The 19,896-nt window shown below is 40.6% G+C and overlaps 1 protein-coding gene and 1 long non-coding RNA gene across 5 annotated transcripts in view; one reads left to right on the top strand and one right to left on the bottom strand.

Moving 5' to 3' along the window:
• LOC148164695 (uncharacterized) overlaps positions 1-3,587 on the bottom strand; it is an 86,704-nt gene extending 83,117 nt beyond the window's left edge. The window contains exons 1-2 of the long non-coding RNA XR_015767863.1: positions 3,270-3,587; positions 1,877-2,098 (exon numbers count right to left, since the gene is read on the bottom strand). This is a non-coding gene — a long non-coding RNA (uncharacterized LOC148164695). The remainder of the gene's footprint in view (positions 1-1,876; positions 2,099-3,269) is intronic.
• A 323-nt stretch (positions 3,588-3,910) lies between these two features.
• HNRNPA3 (heterogeneous nuclear ribonucleoprotein A3) lies at positions 3,911-13,895 on the top strand. 4 transcript variants are annotated; one of them, XM_088021627.1, is made up of 11 exons: positions 3,911-4,038; positions 5,910-6,032; positions 6,122-6,268; positions 6,346-6,556; positions 6,818-6,907; positions 6,991-7,083; positions 7,165-7,245; positions 8,159-8,299; positions 9,269-9,391; positions 9,489-9,561; positions 12,340-13,895. In XM_088021627.1, the coding sequence occupies exons 1-10, from the start codon at positions 3,967-3,969 to the stop codon at positions 9,539-9,541; spliced, it is 1,134 nt and encodes a 377-aa protein (XP_087877753.1). In that variant the 5' UTR covers positions 3,911-3,966; the 3' UTR covers positions 9,542-9,561; positions 12,340-13,895. The 4 variants fall into 4 exon arrangements, with proteins under 4 accessions (XP_087877753.1, XP_027978270.1, XP_087877754.1 ...); XM_028122469.2 differs by lacking the exon at positions 12,340-13,895 and adding an exon at positions 9,654-11,665; XM_088021628.1 differs by lacking the exon at positions 12,340-13,895 and adding an exon at positions 9,654-11,665 and having other exon boundaries at positions 3,952-3,972.
• The last annotated feature ends 6,001 nt before the right edge of the window (positions 13,896-19,896 follow it).

The raw sequence follows: 19,896 nt of genomic DNA, 5'->3' as shown, positions 1-19,896 counted from the left end.
CACAACTACTGAACTTTGGCATGCTGGTGTCCTGAATGTGGATTAAGGAACTGACCTCTCCTGCAATGGGGCAGTTGAGAGGGGTCAGGGAGAGCCAGAGCTCCCTGGGCCAGTAGCTCTGGCCATGAGCCACCTTGTTTAGGTCTCCTTAGAGCAGCCTGTGTAGAGCAGTTTGGGATGTATGCCAAAGCAGCAGCAAGCACTGTGGACAATAACCAGCAGTTATAGTCCTGCTGAGTATGCATGGCCAAAGAGATGCCTATCGCATGGGCATCCATATGCAAAGCACTTCACTGCCCATAATGGACCAGAGAGATGTTGGAGCCAATGCTCAAGCTTGTGATCCAGATATCCAAGGGGCAGAGCACACAGTCTCAAGGGCAGTCTGTTAGAGGGTGAAAAAGGAGCCTGGGCAGAGTTGGGTTTCCGGTGGGTTCAACTCCAGGCAATGCCCTTAATATTTTTCTTAACATATAGTGGCTGTTTCTACCCTTTGTAGCAATGCACTCTTTTTTTGGTGCCCAGGCTAGCTGTTGACAATGTATGCATGTTCTGAAAGCTAGAGTTTCAGTGTGGAAATCCAGATATAAAAATACACTATTGGGTTCAAAATCCATTTGCATTATCTTATGAAATTGCAATATTACATCTGTCAATAAAAGAAAAGGAAGAGTTATTCTTTACATATAACTGTAAATTCTGAATGGTCGTATAATATGGTTTTAAATATTTTATCACCCACTTATGTGATCAGAGTCCCTCACTGATAATTACTATTTGGAATATGAAAAGTTTATCATTAAAAAGTTTAGATCAGGGCGCCTGGGTGGCTCAGTTGGTTGAGGTTCTGCCTTTGGCTCGGGTGGTGATCCCAGGGTCCCAGGGTCAAGCCCCACATCGGGCTCCCTGCTCATCAGGGCGCCTGCTTCTCCTTCTGCCTCTCCCCCCCCCTCACCCCCCCCTTGTACTCTCTCTCTCACTCTCTCTCTCTCAAATAGATAAATAAAATCTTAAAGAAAATTTTTAGATCAGAAACTGCATAAAGTCACTTCAACCATAAAACCTAGTATCAAAATATATTCACAGAAACAAGTTCCAAGTTGATCATTAAAAAATGTGGAAAAATTTGATTTATTCAAATGCAATTTTTAATATCTTCTCTAACACATTCTAATTTATTTTATCATTATATAAAGACAATGCTATGAATTTTTTTTTACCATCGTTTAGATGCTTCCAAATCTTGTTTATGTAACCTAGTGTGCTGTGCAAAAATTATCATTTTCTGTATGTGCTGTGATATGAAAGAAGTTGAGAGGCCCTGATATTATTTATAAAGTGTGTCTGCCACTTCATCTCACCCTAGGACCCTTGTCCCCTGCCTCCCACCCTATATACTCTTTCTCTCTTACATTTTTTTTTTAAGATTTTATTTATTTATTTGACAGAGAGAGAGAGAGACAGAGAGGAAACAAGCAGGGGGAGTGGGAGAGGGAGAAGCAGGCTCCCAGCCGAGCAGGAAGCCCGATGTGGGGCTCAATCCCAGGACCCTGGGATCATGACCTGAGCCGAAGGCAGACGCTTAATGACTGAGCCACCCAGGTGCCTCTATCTCTCACATTTCAAAGAGAGCCAGGGCTACAGGGGTAGACAGCGGCCAAGATTCAAGTCTGTATCCAACAGGGTCAAGAACTCCAGCATGGATATTTGTATGAGATACCGTGTGGCTGCAGGGCTGGAGGGCAAGCTTAGACAAAAGCATAAAAAATAGCTAATGTCTAAAAATCACAGAGTCTGGATGAACAACCCTGGACAAATCCAAAGAGAGGAATCTACATTTACTGAAGGACAAAAGAGAATAAATGGACTGACATACCATGCTCCTGGATGAAGTACTTAGTAGCACATTTCCCATCGTTTCTCATATGAATGTAAGAATTTAATACAATTCAGGGACGCCTGGGTGGCTCAGTCGGTTAAGTGTCTGCCTTCCGCTCAGGTCATGATCCCAGGGTCGTGGGATGAACCTCATGGCTGGATCACTGCTCAGCGGAGAGTCTGCTGCTCCTTCTGCTCTTCTCTAATAAATAAATAAAATCTAAAAAAAAAAGAAAAAATTTAATACAATTCAAAAAAGAAAGAATGATAGCAAATTATGATTGTTATTATTGATTAGAAATAACTTGGTTAGGAAACATCTAGACAAACATCCCCTATAGTGAAGCCAAGAGATAAGTCTTCTTGATCACCCTTGAAGCGCCTCTTAGGTACCCTGGTGTGGATACCATCTTCCTAAGGTATTTAACTTCGTGTTTTTCTAAGTACTCAGAATTGATGAAGTTATGCATGACTATTCCACAGTAATCACAGTAATCAAACTCACAAAGCCTTGATGTATAAACAAAACACTAAGGGTATACATTTTCTGAACGTCTTAACTACTACTGTTGGCTGTCAGGAGTACCTGATAAGAATACGTCACGGTTTGCTTGTGATACGGGATCATAGTAACAGGAGGAGGCTGGTTTGGAGCACTATTTCATCCACGTTATATTAAGGCCTGGTGACTGGTTTCTGCCGCAGAACAGAGTACTTCTTGTTCACGTCTCCCAAATAAAACACCTGTTCTGCTTGGCAGTGGTAGATAAATATCAACAAATTCTTATTCTTTGTGTTCCCTTTTCCAAACTCCAAACCATTCCCCATTTGTTAACACAAACTGTTTTTCAAGCAGTTTATATTTGATTTGATTTCTAATCTTTCCAAGGGAGGGCTTGATCAATTCTAAAGGAGCTGCTCTTAAGGACTGCTACATTAAAAATACAGGGCGTTTCTAAGCAGGTCAGGGAGCCTTGTAAATTGTGGTCGCTTTTACCAGTATCTCTGTTTAATTATGGATCCGTAGATCATTTACAGCTCTCACAGGTGTTGGAGACCACCTAATTTCACCCCCATTTTCATTAAAAAAAACTAAAGCTCAGTAAGGTCGAATAATTTAAAATTACTTGGCTCTATCAAGAAAGGATTATTAGCTCTCTGGTTTTTAACCCTTTATCTCGTTCGTTGTATTTCGAGACCGAGTTGGAAACATTAAGGGAAAAGTCACTAGCACATAGGAAGCCTATCTGGCCATCCTTTTAGAAATCTTGTAAATCATTCCTTAAATTAAATCCGCGGTAACAGCTGCTTCAGCTCTTTCCACAGTAAGCAGAAGTTAGTAAACAGTGGCGACAGATTTCTTGAGTTCGGTGAGCGCTTAATGAACTGACCTCGACCAGTTCTGCCTCAGCTCATTAAGGGTGAAATTTCACTGTATCAGCCGCATTTTTGAGGCCTTTCCAAGGTGCCCGTGATTCATGTAAGTCGGGGTCGCAGGAATGTTCTGTGCGGGCCCTCACAGTGGGCGTCGGAGTCACAGAAACTGGTCTCCGGCATCCGGAAACGTGTGAGGAGATGCAGAGGGGGCCAGAGGACTTTCTTGCAACCTTTAAGTACAAGAGAGAAAAGCGGGGTTTTATTCAGGCACGGGAAAGAAATGAATTCGTAAATGAACACCGGGAGGCCGACGTGGGGGAGGGGAAAGAAACGCGAGAAGAAAGAGAAAGGCTTTTTTTCCTCCGGTGACGAGCGGTCACAAGGCGTTCTCCCGACGTGGACGCTCGCCATTGGCTGAGTCCGAGCCGGCGTCACCGCAGCAGCCCGAGCGCGAACGGCGGAAAGGGCGGCACCGCACTGGAAGTTGGCGAGGCCCGCGCGCTCCCGCAGCCCGGCCCGCCCCCGCTCCTCGCCGGCCAACCCGCTCGTCCATTCTCTCTTCGCGCCCAGTTGGCCACGCCCCATTCCCAACTCGCCCCTCCCCCACCAGCTCGGCGGCGCGCGGAAAGCGCGTCACGTGATGACTAGCCCCGCCTCTTCCTCTCGGTCCCATATTGAACTCGAGTTGGAAGAGGCGAGTCCGGTCTCAAAATGGAGGTAAAACCGCCGCCCGGTCGCCCCCAGCCCGACTCCGGCCGTCGCCGCCGCCGCCGGGGGGAGGAGGTATTAGGGGGAGAGCGGGGGGTTGATGGGTAGTGGCCGGCGTGGGGGGCCTAGCTCGGTGGGAGCGGGGAGGCCGGGTGGACCGGATCGGCCGTCCCGCGCTCTGCGTTGAGACTGGCGGTGGGGGGGGGAGGGGAGCGGGCCTCAGAGGTCTTTTGGGGCCCCTCGCCCTCCTCGCATTCTCTTTCGGCTGCAGAAGTGGCCCCTCGGAGGCGCTGCGTGGCTGGGGAGACCTCGGGAGGGGACCCGGCTTGCCGGCCGCGGGGCCTCAGATCCGAGGCCGAGGGCGGCATGGCGGGCCCCGGCGGGAGCGGTTGGGAGGAGATGGTGGGGGAGGGGACGAGGAGTCACATCCGGGCGAGCGAGCGAGCAGGCGGGCGGCGGCCACATTGACATTGATCCGCTGCCGCGTTACGAAATGGCGCATTGGGCCGCAATGGCCGCCGGCTCGCTCCGCCGCCGGGAAAGAGAGCGCGGGACTGGAAGGAAGCGGGAGGAGGCGGCCCGGCAGAAAATGCCACAAATGGCCTCGGATCTTGCGGCCTACTGCTTTCGCTGAAGTTAATGCGGCGCGTTTCTAGTCCTTTCAGATCTCTTAAGGCGACGAGAATTTAATTCTCCTGTTTTTTTCTTCGCAGTACCCAGTTGACAATACGAAATTTTTTTTTAAAAAAAGTTTGCTGCTTTAAAATACACCCTGATCTGCTATTCTTGCTAAAGTACTTATACGTATCTTCGCGCCATGTGGGTCGGCTCGTTGTAGTTTTTTTGGATTTTTGAGAGGACTGCAACCACAGTTAAATTTTTCATGTGTTTGAGATAATTTTATGTGGGTTATAATTGTTTTTTTATCTGTTCTATCGATTAAATACAATTAACCAAGATTTGAAAAGATGAGACCAACTTTATTGATGCTTTAGGCTATTAATCATTTAACATTTTTTTCTAGCATGTGACAGTCTTTTCATATTAAATGCCTTAACATCTCTACTTTGGAAGACACGAAGACATTAGAATGTAAATGTGAGCCCCTTTATTTAAGGAATTTGGATGAACTATACTTAATGCATGCATTAAATGGCAGTTCATGTAATTTACTGAGGAGCTAGTTGAATTGCAAACAAATTCAGGCTGTATCTTAGTTTTTTAATTGTTGTGCTCCATTGTCAAAAAGTATATGCTACATTTAATATAAGTGCAACTTGCCCTTTTTGTAACCCTGTAATATGTTTTTGAAATTTTTGACCTGTGATACAAGTGCAAATAGGTAACTTTACAGTATATAACCTAAAACATAAATTGGTTACAGAAAGCTATCAAGATAATGGTCGGTTTCTTTTTGTAATTTTGAGGGGGTTGCTGGTTCAGCCTTTAATGGGGAATACTATTTTAACCTTTCTATGCTAGAAACTGATAAGTTTTTTAAAATTTGGCACTCAGAACCTTTAAGTTACATACTAAACAGTTTGGTGGTTTAACATTAAATGTTCGAAGGGTAGACTGATGAGGGAAGACATGAAAAATGGCATGGATGGAACACTACTTCTACAGCACTTTGGTTTCTTGAAGAGCAGTTTGTTAGTACCAACTTATAAATTTGTCCCCAGATACTTTTAGTTGTAGTCTAAAGTTAAGGGACTTTTGATTCTGGAATTTTCTGGACTTAAATGTAGTTGAAGTGATGTTGGCATTTGAAAGGCTGTGTAGATTTAATCAGTTGACATGTGATCTTACTCCAGTTTTTAATTGGTCAAAGTGTTAATGGTACAGGAATTTGATGCTGGGTTTATTATTTGTAGCAGATTAAAGACTTGTGCATCTCAGCAATTGACCTGCTAAAAGAAATAATTAAAATGTATTTGTTTCCTCAGGGCCATGATCCAAAGGAACCAGAGCAGTTGAGAAAACTGTTTATTGGTGGTTTGAGCTTTGAAACTACAGATGATAGTTTAAGAGAACATTTTGAAAAATGGGGTACACTTACAGATTGTGTGGTGAGTTACTAATGGAACAAAAAAAGGTTGTTAAGGGGCGTAGGACCTGTGCAGATATATTTCAGTACTTAAAATTTTTTGTTTTGTAGGTGATGAGAGACCCCCAAACAAAACGTTCCAGGGGTTTTGGTTTTGTGACTTACTCTTGTGTTGAAGAGGTGGATGCAGCAATGTGTGCCCGACCACACAAGGTTGATGGGCGTGTAGTGGAACCAAAGAGAGCTGTTTCTAGAGAGGTATTTTGATGATACTATGCTGTGTAATATGTGAGATTGTTGGAGAATTTGGTTTTTGACTCTTTTTTTATTTGTAGGATTCTGTAAAGCCTGGTGCCCATCTAACAGTGAAGAAAATTTTTGTTGGTGGTATTAAAGAAGACACAGAAGAATATAATTTGAGAGACTACTTTGAAAAGTATGGCAAGATTGAAACCATAGAAGTTATGGAAGACAGGCAGAGTGGAAAAAAGAGAGGATTTGCTTTTGTAACTTTCGATGATCATGATACAGTTGATAAAATTGTTGGTAAGTAGAAATTTATTGGAACTTGAATGAGAAAACAAAAGGTCCCTTTGTGCTATGTTAGATTTGCCAAATTGCTTATTTTGTATTGCATTTAATAGCATATAAAGTATGTTCAGTTTTCATAAATGACATTTTAGAACACTGATTCTCAAAGTCACTACTTTCTTGATGATTTAATGTTATGTAGTGATAGAGGTTATTTGTGATTTTCCAAACCTCAAATAATTTCTGTTTGTTTGTTTGATTAAAAAAAATTTTTAGTTCAGAAATACCACACTATTAATGGGCATAATTGTGAAGTGAAAAAAGCCCTTTCTAAGCAAGAAATGCAGTCTGCTGGATCACAAAGAGGTGAGTAGTACAATATATATACATAAAATAGGTGTGAGTGACATTTGTAAAGTTTTTAAAGCTCTTCCTTGCCCATGTTAAAGGTCGTGGAGGTGGATCTGGCAACTTCATGGGTCGTGGAGGAAACTTTGGAGGTGGTGGTAACTTTGGCCGTGGTGGAAACTTTGGTGGAAGAGGTAAGAGGGTTATCTTTGATTGTGTTCCTGAAGTTGATTGGTAAGTTGTATAGTTTTAATTCCTATCTTGCTTTTCGTCAGGAGGCTATGGTGGCGGAGGTGGTGGCAGCAGAGGTAGTTATGGAGGAGGTGATGGTGGATATAATGGATTTGGAGGTGATGGTAAGTTTTTAACGGATGTTTGATATTTTAATTTTGTTCCTATACTTTATGGAAAGTACATTTGTTTCTATTTTTAATTTTAGTTATACCTAGCATGACTTGACGATATTCAAATATGATTCTGAACTAATACCATGGAAGACTAGACTTCCCCCCCATAAATTTGCAACATTAGCTAGTTCCTTTTTTTTTTTCTTTTTTAAGATTTTATTTATTTGACAGAGACACAGCGAGAGAGGGAACACAAGCAGGGGAGTGGGAGAGGGAGAAGCAGACTCCGGCTGAGCAGGGAGCCTGATGCGGGGCTTGATCCCAGGACCGTGGGATCATGACCTGAGCCAAAAGCGGATGCTTAATGACTGAGCCACCCAGGGGCCCCTGGCTGGTTCCTTTTTTGGTCAGAAATACTGTGCTAGCATTTGAGCTGAATTTTCTGTCTCAGGAGACTGTTCACTATTTTCTTTAGCGAACTTTAATTTTTAAAAACAATTTTTTTAGTATAAAAAGATATGTAAGCTTTCATTTTAATCCTCACTGGATCAGGATTTTTGTTTTTGTTTTTTTTTTTAACTTGAATTATTTTGACAGAACACAGGCAGACAGGGTTGGGAGGGAATGGCAGCATTCGGAGAAAGAGAAGCAGGTTCTCCACTGAGCAGGGAGCCTAATGCCGGGCTCAGTCCCAGGACCCTGGGATCATGACCTGAGTGGAAGGCAGACGCTTAACCAACGGAGCCACCCAGGTGTCTCTAGCCCAGGTTTTTGATGCTCTGTTAACGACGTAGTACCAGTCTTTCGAGTGTTAAGTCATTGGTTTATTTTCAAGTTGACTAATTGTAATATGGAGTTGAATAACTTGACTTTACACGTGTATGTTTTTGTGTGACTCCCGCCCCCCCCCCTTTTTTTTAAGGTGGCAACTATGGTGGTGGTCCTGGATATAGTAGTAGAGGAGGCTATGGTGGTGGTGGACCAGGATATGGAAACCAAGGAGGCGGATATGGAGGTGGTGGTGGAGGATACGATGGTTACAATGAAGGAGGAAATTTTGGAGGTGGTAAGCTTTCACTTGTTCTAAATGTTCAAAATTGTTTAAATTCAAAAAGTGTTAAAATGTAGCATTTGGTCAAATAGTAATATTAGAAAATCCTTAAATGATGAATGATTAAACTGAATTTTCTTTGTTGGCTATTTAGCAAATTGGTAAATTATGTTCACTTTTTATGTAATTGAAATGGGCATTTTTCAGTAATGTATTTTGCTAGTATTTAGTGCTAATTCTGGGCACTTTTAAATTAGACAAATGGGAACTGCAAATTGAATGCAGACGCATTGAAATGAATAGGGTGTGGTCTGGAGTTCAGGGGACAGAAGTACTTGGAATTTTAACGTCCTAGGTACATTTCAGACAATAAGCAAGTTTGCATCATTATTCTATGGTAATTACAAATAAAGAGCTTTGTTATAAACAAATGCACTGAATTTTGTTGGGGTGCATTAATGTTTCAACTTTCGGTTTTTAGGTTTTTTTTTTTAATTTTTAAATTTATTTTAAGCTCTGTGCCCAACATGGGGATCAAACTCGCAACCCCAAAATCAAGAGTTGTATGCTCTACCCACTGAGCCAGCCAGGCACCCCTAGAAAATTTTTTCGACCAGCCACTCTAGATACCTTTTTTGTCATTGACTTAAAAGTTATGCTATGTCCAAATTAGAGAATCAAGCAAAGTTGATAGTGGTATGAAGACAAGAATGTGTGCTAGGGTGTTGGCATCTGATGTGGGCAAAAGATGGCACCTATGTAAATACATGCTCTTCTGGACCGTCTTCATTATTTCCCCTCTCAATGCCTGAGGTCTGGTAGTGGGCCTCTGTGGAGTCGGTAGTTCTATATACGTTTTTTGAAGGGTTGCATTGTAAGTGTTCCTAGTGTGCTGTTGTGATTGTGGAAAGTTAATCATATATATTAAAAGAGGAAAATAATTGTGTAGGTTAACTACAAACAAAACTTTTGTAATTTCAGGTAACTATGGTGGTGGTGGGAACTATAATGATTTTGGAAATTATAGTGGACAACAGCAGTCAAATTATGGACCCATGAAGGGGGGCAGTTTTGGTGGAAGAAGCTCGGGCAGTCCCTATGGTGGTAAGTACTCCTCCCCTTCCCCCTTTTGGTTAAAAATTTTCATGGATTTCTTAATTTAAAAACTTAAACATATTTAAAAAAACTTGTGTATTTCTAGGTGGTTATGGATCTGGTGGTGGAAGTGGTGGATATGGTAGCAGAAGGTTCTAAAAAAAATTCAGAAGAAAAGGGTAGGTATCTTTAAAATTTTATCATGATGATAAAGAATATGTGGAACTGTTCACTGAGTGTAATAATTTTTTTATCCTGTATTATTCAACAGGCTACAGTTCTTAGCAGGAGAGAGAGCGAGGAGTTGTCAGGAAAGCTGCAGGTTACTTTGAGACAGTCGTCCCAAATGCATTAGAGGAACTGTAAAAATCTGCCACAGAAGGAACGATGATCCATAGTCAGAAAAGTTACTGCAGCTTAAACAGGAAACCCTTCTTGTTCAGGACTGTCATAGCCACAGTTTGCAAAAAGTGCAGCTATTGATTAATGCAATGTAGTGTCAATTAGATGTACATTCCTGAGGTCTTTTATCTGTTGTAGCTTTGTCTTTTTCTTTTTCTTTTCATTACATCAGGTATATTGCCCTGTAAATTGTGGTAGTGGTACCAGGAATAAAAAATTAAGGAATTTTTAACTTTTCAATATTTGTGTAGTTCAGTTTTTCTACATTTTAGTACAGAAACTTTAACAAAATGCAGTTTTGAAGGTGTTTCCTTGTGAGTTAACAAGTAAAGAAGATCATTGTTAATTACTATTTTGTATGAATTTTGCTAAAGTTAACTGTAAAGAAACACCTGCTGACTTGCAGTTTAAGGGGAATCTATTCTCCGCATTTCCAAACCATGAAATGAATGGGCTCTGACATGTGGAGAGAATAGATATTTGTATGTTTGCAATGTGTGTTTTAGATAAATAGAATTGGGTATTTAAATTAGCATATTTGTGAATTTAATAGCATTAAGATTTATCTTCAAATGAAAAAAATCTCAAAATTCTTATTTGGTTTTTGTGCATTTTCTTTCAAAATGTAATCATACGATTTTAGTGTGTTAGTTTTGCTGAGTCCTAGCCGTGTTTAGAACATCTCCATTCTACATTCACCTTGGTCACATGTGAACTGCCATAGTTTTATTTGGGTGTAAAGAATGTCTACTGCCCTCTGTTTAAATTCTGGAAAGGGGTAGTGGATGTTATCCCTTTCCCTTAAAAACCATTCTTAAAAACTTCAAAATACAGGACCACTAAGCCTGTTGTGTTTGAGCAAATTAGTGGCTGTCCTTTTTTTTTCTTTTCTTTACAAAGCACAAGAGGCCCATAAGTCTTCAGTTACTTTCCTTGGTTTAATATATATATTTTTTTGATACAAGCTTTCAGAAGCAAGAGAATAAAAATCATGCATTGTTGAACCCTTAACTGGCTGGCATGCTTTCCTGTTTTGTACCCTCTCTGTTTTATTGGATAAAACCAAGGACAGTCTAGATAAAATCTCAAATGACCTTACTGCAGTAGAAGTGTAGCACAGTTGCTTAGTACAAACTTCTCACTTCCCAGAGACCTGAACTCAAATTTGAATAATCTTGAGTTGTTCTTGCTCACTCAAAATCCAAAAGAACACACTGTTATTCCATGTGTATGCTTGAACCTAAATCGTGTTGGTATGAGTTAACAGTTTGGTTTGGAAGACCTTGGTTGAGAAGAGTTTCAGATAAGGTCATATATATAAACACCAATGTCTACTGTTTTGCGCCAGCTAGTGCTTACAATTTCATTCAAGCCCTAAGTTATGTGCTCTGCTGTTGTTCTTTCTTTGGCAGTTGAACGTTGAATTCGAGATTATTTTTGTTTTCAGAAGTACTAAGCAAAACAAGCAATAAAAAGGGGAATGGGGTGTGCTAGTGTTTGAATATGCTCTCTTGTTGCTCTAATTCTGTGCCTCTGTGCATTATTAATATTTGGATGCATGCAATGCCAGCATGGAAATCGGTCTTCACAGATACTGAAGTTTTCCAGAAAACACTCACAAACCAATAAATGTAACAGACAACATTCCATTTGTTAATGGACATATGTGAATAAGCAGCATAGAAAATAGGCTAATAATTAGAAAATGGTTAAGTCTTTAACAACTTCAAATGTGGTTATATAAATGGACACTGTCAATGTTCATAACTTAAACCTGGGTACCTGGTCAAAGTACTGCTTGGGAAACATTAAAATTGAGCTAAATTGTCTCAAGTTCTTTTATTCATATAATAAAGGTTGAAGGAATGGGGGAGATTAACATTTCCTGTTTCTATGTTTGTGGAATTGTTTGACACAACCTTGACAGTATCCTTTAATGGTATATGAGGTTAATTGTGCTGTAACAAACTTTCTGTGTTCTGGAACTAGTTTAATAGTGAAAATATTTTCAGTAAGTTGTTTGCAACCTATAAGCAGGTGAAATCTGTGTATGTGACCTGTTTATAAGTTGTATTAGCTTAGTTCTTGTGAACAGTGTGGAAAAGTAAGCCATGAGGAGAGCGATTTAACCAGCTTTAAAGGACCTAAGATGTGCATTTTAAGCACAGTCTGGATCAAAGGAGACTCACTAAGACAGGACTTCAGCAGCCTTTTGAGTATGGACAAGTCAGCATAAATAAAGAATGACAAGGCAGCAGCAAGAGCTTCAACTACAGAGAAGTGAAGGCATAAGATACTATGGTGATAGTGAGCAACTTTCCAAAAGCTAGTTAAATCTGCTTATTACAACTGAAATATCGAAGAAAGTCTAGCAGGAAGGAGCTCTTCGCCTTTTGGAACATCAATGAGAGATAGTTGCCACAGTCACTAGGTCTAGCATTTAGACCTGCAAGGAAGGGCAATAAGCATTAGGTAAGGCTTGAATTTGAATTTTTTCACTAATTAAAGAGTAATTTTTTGTAAAGCAAGGTAAGAGTAATCTTTTTGATTTGCAGGTTGAATGAGAACCCTACTTGCCTAAATGAGGAATGTCTTTCCTACCATCTTAAATACGAAGGTTTCTGGCTGGGTAAGGTTTGTAGCTCACAGTAAAAGCTGATGACACCATTTGTTTCCCTACAAAATACGTATTATATATTTTCAAAATATTAGGTACATTGGCAAAATTATTCAGCTGAACACTTCGAAAACCACATCCAACACATTTTAAACAGTTTTAGGTCCTGCAACAACCATGAGTATCTTGAGTCAGATGTGGCTCCATGTATACAATTCATTCTTGGTGTCTTTAGGGTAAAGTTGAGTTTTGATAAGAGGAGAAAGGTAATAAGTATGACGCTTATAACAGAAGCATTGAGCTGCCAGTCCTCATTCTTTGAAAAACACCTTAGATGAACTTGCAAAATTGTCAGGTGTTACAGATAGAAAAAATGGTCTTCATTCAGGTAGCCTCATAAATTGTCTTGCATATAAATTCAGGGAATTGAGTTAATAGGATACATTTTTGGTTCTTTTTAACCACTTAGCCAGAAGTAGGGGCCTAATTATGCTAATGTTCCCTTTTTAGAAGATTTCCCAAAGAATAATTAAAATATTACTCAGTTACTCTTCATATCCTTGGTGATTATAAGGGCTATTGCTGTCCCAAAAAGGGCCTATTAAAAATAAGATTTGAGGGGTACGTGGCTGCCTCAGTTGGTAGAGCATGCAACTCTTGCTTGGGTTTGAGTTAAAGCACCACATTGGGCAAACACTGATGAAGTTCATTCAATAGTTTAGTTTGCCAGAGTTTATTTTCAGAAAATGGTTGGCTTTGTTTCTGTACCTAATCAGATTAGGACTGAATTTCTACACAGAATGAAGTGTTGAAGAAGGTAATAGCCTTTTAATTTTCTTTACAAAAGTGGTTTTAGTGTGGAATTAAGATAGGAAACATTTTTTTAAAAGGCATTGTTCTTTACAGTCCATCTTATTTCTTATGAAATAAAGTGATTTTATTTAAATGTAGTTCCACTGTCATTCCTGAAAAATGTGCTCTTCAGTCATAGCACCAGTAAAAAAAAAAGGAAGTTCTAAGGAGGGGGAAATGGTTGAGGCAAACTTTTCAACTGATCTTGTCAAGCCATCTCACATGTTACCGCTTCCCACGCTACATTTTTTTCAAAAAAACCTGATACACACTGAAATCTTGAAGAAAATTGGGTAATAAAGATCATTTATTAAGGATCTGAACAACTGAAATAAGCTTGTCTTTAATAAAGAGTTCCACTATGGAAGTCACAACTTGAAACATCTCTTAGTTAAGGACAGTATCTTGGGAGTTCCAATAATTGATGTCTCAAGTAGTTGAATAATTCACAAGTTAATGCAGGGGTGATGTATAAGGATTGTTAGCCTATATGATATTCAAGATTACTTACAAATTTTGATGTTTTACCCTGATTTTTAAGACTTAAGAGGTGGTCTGTAATGGATTCAAATGTTTCATTTGTAGTATAATGAAATGTTTACAGAAAGATAACTTTTTCATTAAAATATTTTTAGAAATGTGTGTGTGGTTTGTTGCTTCACAGTGTTCATGTGATTTAAACACTAGAGGAATATTACAATTGTAAAATAACAGGAAACTTGGAATGATCCTTTACATAGTTAATTTTAGAGATTATAGATTCTATTCCGTGGAAAACCAATACATGGCACTAGAAGTAGGTATGGAAAAGAGAAAAGGAAAGTTTATTAAGGATGTAAGTCTTGAATACCAATAGGTGAGATGCTGGGTGACAAGTGAGGAATCTGAACTTGAGGGAAAATACAGTTAAGATTATGATAGGCCAGTGAAAGTTGGGAAGAAAGATAGGGGTGGGGCTTCAGATGTTGGAAGAATTCCTCTTTGCCCCCAAAGTGGATTGGTTGAGTCTGGTGTGAGGGTGGGCTGGGAGGAAAAAGCATGAAATTTAGTCTAACTGCAGTGCTGCACTTTAACCCAAATGTGATAATCTCAAAGTGATCAATTTGTAAAGCAGGGCTTTGAGGAATTGATTTTTAGGAAGACTTTATAATATACAAGTATTTAGATTCTTGGCATTAAGAACAGCTTGTTAAATACTTGGGAGTTGAAGCCATATGAGGAATTTTAGCTGTTAGGACAGCAACACATTTTGCTTGATTACAACATGTATATGCAGTGGTTTCACATTATGTGCAGCTTTAAGTACTTTATAATTCTAGTTTAATACTTGAGTTCTAAATTTGGCAAGAGTATATTTGCCTTTTTTCAGAATGAAAATTTAAAATGTTCAGGCAACAAATGATTGGAATCTTCCATGTATTCATAGACTATAATCTTGGAGATGAGTGTTTTACAAAAATTGGACCTTGTTATGGTTGATATGTTAGGATTCTATAGAAAGTACCAAGGATTAAGAAGGGGTAAAGATTAATAAGTATGCCATTTTTGCTTGATTTTTTTGAAAGACGTAATGACGTCGAACTACCTTTTAAGTGATAAAGATTAAGTGGACATCCTACTGAAAGCTAGCTAGGTAATAGGAATTTGCCCAAGATACTCAAAATTTATTGGTAAGTGTGGATAAAGGGTGCTGTCAGCTTAAGACACGAAATGGTTAAGGGCACCTGGGTGGCTCAGTTGTTAAGCATCTGCCTTTGGCTCAGGTCATGATCCCAGAGTCCTGGGGTTGAGTCCCCTGTCAGGCTCCCTGCTCAGCGGGATGCCTGCTGCTCCCTCTCCCACTCCTCTTGCTTGTGTTCCCTCTCCTGCTGTGTCTCTGTCGAATAAATAAAATCTTAAAATGTGAAATGCTTAAGTGTCATCACATCCGTGTATATAGCCATTAGAATGGTTACAAGGGCCTGTAATCACAAAGATGAATCTCAGTTAACTAGTTACACCTGAAGTTAAAATACATCGTTAGTCTGCGTTGTTGACAAATGTTGAATAAACTTGTCCTTTATAATAATACCTATTAAAAGAACTGACAGGTGGTCTATTTGGATTCACTCTCATTTGTCTCTTACTCTTTTTTTTTTTTTTTAAAGATTTTATTTATTTGAGAGAGAATGAGAGAGAGCACGAGAGGGAAGAGGGTCAGAGGGTCAGAGGGAGAAGCAGACTCCCCGCTGAGCAGGGAGCCCGATGTGGGACTCAATCCCGGGACTCCAGGATCATGACCTGAGCCGAAGGCAGTCGCTTAACCAACTGAGCCACCTAGGCGCCCCTGTCTCTTACTCTTAACATCCTTAATAGGTATTGGAAAATGCAATTAGGTTTTTGTTTCTTAGTATCAAGTTTATCAGTAAAATACTTAAAATACAGAACTTGTGAGCTTGGGCAAGGTACTTGGGGTTTCTTTTTTATGCATGCTACACTTTGGCAGTTTGGTGGTGCCAACAGGCTCCTAAGAATGTTGGTTTCATATACATTAAATACGTAGAATTAAGCATTACATTGAAAATAGTAATCAAGGGGCATCTGGGTGGCTCGGTTGGGATCTGACTGACTTAAGCTCCGGTTGTGAGATAGAGCCCCATGTTGGGCTCTGTGCTGGGCTTGGAGCCTGCTTAAGATTCTCTCCCCCTCCCCTTCTCAAAAAACAGTGATCAAAATATATTAAGTTTGGTTTAGTAACACATGCTTCAAGTATTAAATGAGGCTAGTGGGTCTGACTTCGAATTTTGAGGTTGTGATGCATAAATGGTATTTTGAAATAACAGGAATTTGTAAGGATTTTTAATAGTTTAAGCACTGAATACCATTGTGATTTGTTGTCTCTAATATAAAAGGAAATGTTAAGTTTCATTAAATGTTTTAAGTAATTGAATTCAAAATTCTGACATTTTATCCAGATTGTTTTTACCTAATTCCTTTTTTGTAAAATGGAGATATACCTACCCTCATTAAATCTGAAGTTTAAATCTGATAATGGGCTTAAAGAACTTAATCTGGGGGCGCCTGGGTGGCTCAGTCGTTAAGCGTCCGCCTTCAGCTCGGGTCATGATCCCAGCCTCCTGGGATCGAGCCCCGGGTCGGGCTCCCTGCTCCGCGGGAAGCCTGCTGCTCCCTCTCCAGCGCCCCCTGCTTGTGTTCCCTCTCTCGCTATGTCTCTGTCAAATCAAATCTTGAAGAAAAAAAATCTGTTGCCTGGTCCATGGTCCCTAAAGATATTTTTGGTGATAATTATGGGTACCATCTTAATATCTTCAGGCATAGTTAAAATTGTAATGGGTGACAAAGGTAATTATGCCAAGGTCTTTTTTTATAAGATTTATTTGAGAGCAACAGAGATACCGAGAGAACACGAGTGGGGAGGAGAGGGAGAAGCAGACTCCCCACTGAGCAGGGAGCCCAATTCAAGGCTCCATCCCAGCACCCTGGGATCATGACCTGAGCCAAAGGCAGATGCTTAACCTTGACTGAGCCACCCAGGGGCCCCTGTTATGCCAATGTCTTGAGTTCTTTTCTCCACATACAGTGACAGTGTTTGAGGTCTTTAAATTTTTTCTGCAGCTCTCAAAAAGTATAAAAAGTAACTTAAAACTGAACCTGTCCTGATAAGTATTTTTTTTTAAGATTTTTATTATTTGACAGAGACACAGAGAGGGAACACAAGCAGGGGGAGTGGGAGAGGGAGAAGCAGGCTTCCCGCGGAGCAGGGAGCCTGATGCAGGACTCCATCCCAGGACCCTGGGATCATGACCTGAGCTGAAGGCAGACGCTTAACGACTGAGCCACCCAGGCGCCCCCTGATAAGTATCTTTAAACTAGGAATGAGAAGTATTTTGTCTACATTCTGAGGCTTAAACAAGTATGGTAAGAGAAGTAGTGAAAGTTGAGCAGCCACCCCTTCCTAAAAATCCAGGGCTTGAGAAATCTCAGAAAATGTTTCTTTACATTAACAAATGCAGTATCATTAAGATTTCTAAGAATGCTTGGTATACATCAGTGTAAAAGGCATAGGTACACATTTTAAAACTAGAAACTTGAGTTTGATGTTTAATAATTGGATAGCCAAATTTAATCAGGAGAGTAAAAAGCTCTTAAGTCCAGATCAAGAGATGAAAACTTGGCTTCGTTTTTTTGTCATGAGGTTAGGATTTGCTATATTTGAAAATTTGGTTTCTAATTCTGCATAGTGCAGTATGGTTAGTATTTCAAAGTAATTTTTTCAGGTACTGTAAAGAACTATAGTTACTTAAATAACTCATGCTATCTGGCTAGAAGTCTGTTCAGTCTGCCTGATATTGTTTTCACCCCTTGCCAGTGCCAGCCAATTCCAGGTGGTGCTGCTGGTTTCAAATTCGTGCCACACCCCCAACACACACACACACATCCCTATTGTCTTAAGGGTGGGGCACTTAAGTCAAGATCCGAGATTTTTTTTTCTTGAGGTTAGAAAAATGTCTCTATGGATCTCACCATCACCACTTACAGGAGAAGATACTTGACTGCATGAGAAAGGCCTGGGGCAGAATCTCAATGCCTATTAACATACATCCATTAAATTTTTTTTTTTTTAAGATTTTATTTGACAGAGACACAGCGAGAGAGGGAACACAAGCAGGGGGAATGGGAGAGGGAGAAGCCGGCTTACCGCTGAGCAGGGAGCCTGATGCGGGGCTCGATCCCAGGACCCCAGGATCATGACCTGAGCCGAAGGCAGACGCCCTTACTCCCATTAGTTCTTGAATTCATTTTCAACCCTGAGCTTTGTCATTCAAGTCAAATTCTCTTAATCTGACTTTAGTTCCTCTCACTAGCAACTAAAAGTGATCCTAATTAACAAGGCTAATAAGGAAAAGGAGAAAACACCATTTACAGAGTGCTTAATGAGCTAGGCACAGTACTTTTTGTGTAGTAACTCAAAACTTTTTTTTTAAAGATTTATTTGACAGAGACACAGTGAGAGAGGGAACCCAAGCAGGGGGAGTGGGAGAGGGAGAAGCAGGCTTCCTGCCGAGCAGGGAGCCTGATGTGGGGCTTGATTCCAGGACCCTGGGACCATGACCTGAGCCGAAGGCAGACGCTTAACGACTGAGCCACCCAGACGCCCCTCAAAACTTCTTGCCCTACAGACAGGAAATGAGCCTGACTGCTTGGAGTTACTGGAGGTCATTGTAGGAAAATGGCAGCAGCAAGCCCAGCCAATCTGGTCATATGGCCTGTGGACCTCTGCACTGTATTGCTCTTAATGGATTAATAGGACTCTGAATAATCCACATGTAGTAAATTATTCTAAATGTAATTCTCAAGATAAATCTCCATTTCCCTACTTTGAAACAAAAGACAAACTGTTTAGATGAAATAGTGAATCAAGGGTGCCTGGGTGGCTCAGTTGGTTAAGCGACTACCTTCGCCTCAGGTCATGATCCTGGAGTCCTGGGATCGAGTCCCGCATGAGGGGGGGGTCCCTGCTCAGTGGGAGTCTGCTTCTCCTTCTGACCCTCTTCCCTCTCGCGCTGTCTCTCATTCTCTCTCAAATAAAATTTAAAAAAGTGAAATCAATGCTGTGAGTGGTCAATTGGACAGCCTGCAGATTTTCAAGAGTTTTGTGGGGCCTTAATTTTTTATGTTTAATCTCTCGATATGTCCTAAAGTGAACGGACTTTCCCACCTAGACTTCCCTTCTCACCAGTCTTCATCTCAGGGCAACTCAGTTCTTACGGCTGTTCAAGTCCTTGATTCCACCTTCACCCAACATCCATTTTGTCAGAAAATTCTTTTAGTTTTACCTTTGAAACCTGTAGAATCCAGTGCCTTCTTATTCCTATCACCACCCTAGACTAAGACCACACTATCCCTCCCATGTATTTCAGAGCTTCCCCATTTGTCTGCTCCCATCTTAACCCTCTAGACTATTTTCAACACACAAGGCTAAGGAAATTTAAAAATCAGATGGTAACACCTATAGCTCCCCATTTTGCTAGGTAAAAGCCAAAGCCGTCAGGACAGTGTAACAAGGTTCTGCGCCATGTTCCACTCTACCTGCCCTGCTTTCCCCACCCCTTCATTTTCAGCCATGTAGTCCTTGTTCTGTCTCAAATAGACTTCAGAGCCTTTGGACTTGTGTGTCTTGTCTGCAATAGTCTTTTTAGCTAATAGAATGGGTCTCCCACATCTTCAGATGCTGCCATCTCAATAAGGCTTTTCCTGTTTGCAACCCTATTTATTCTAGCATGGGGGCAGAGGGAGAGAGAATCTTAAGTAGGCTCCAAGCCCAGTACAGAGCCTGACATGGGGCTTTATCTCATGACCCTGAGATCATGACCTGAGCCAAAATAGTGTCGGAGGCTAATCGACTGAGCCACCCAGGTGCGCTGGCAACCCTATTTTAAATTGCAGTGCTTCCTTTCTACTGTCCATCCCAATCCTGGCATGTGTAAGGTTTGCTGTCTTCAATTCCAGGGGGACAGGGATTTCCATTGTGTCCTTTGTACTTTAAAAAATATCTAGCACATGGTAGGCATACATGTACTGATGTGAGTAAACTGAATCAATGTTTTCATGTCAACATATAGTATTTTCCTTGGTTGAGATG

The sequence above is a fragment of the Eumetopias jubatus genome, unplaced genomic scaffold, assembly GCF_037043125.1.
Source record: "Eumetopias jubatus isolate StellerSeaLion01/CBP00866 unplaced genomic scaffold, mEumJub1_p1.0 scaffold_3, whole genome shotgun sequence".
In the NCBI taxonomy this organism is placed as follows: domain Eukaryota; kingdom Metazoa; phylum Chordata; class Mammalia; order Carnivora; family Otariidae; genus Eumetopias; species Eumetopias jubatus.
This window is presented reverse-complemented; position numbering and strand designations above follow the sequence as displayed.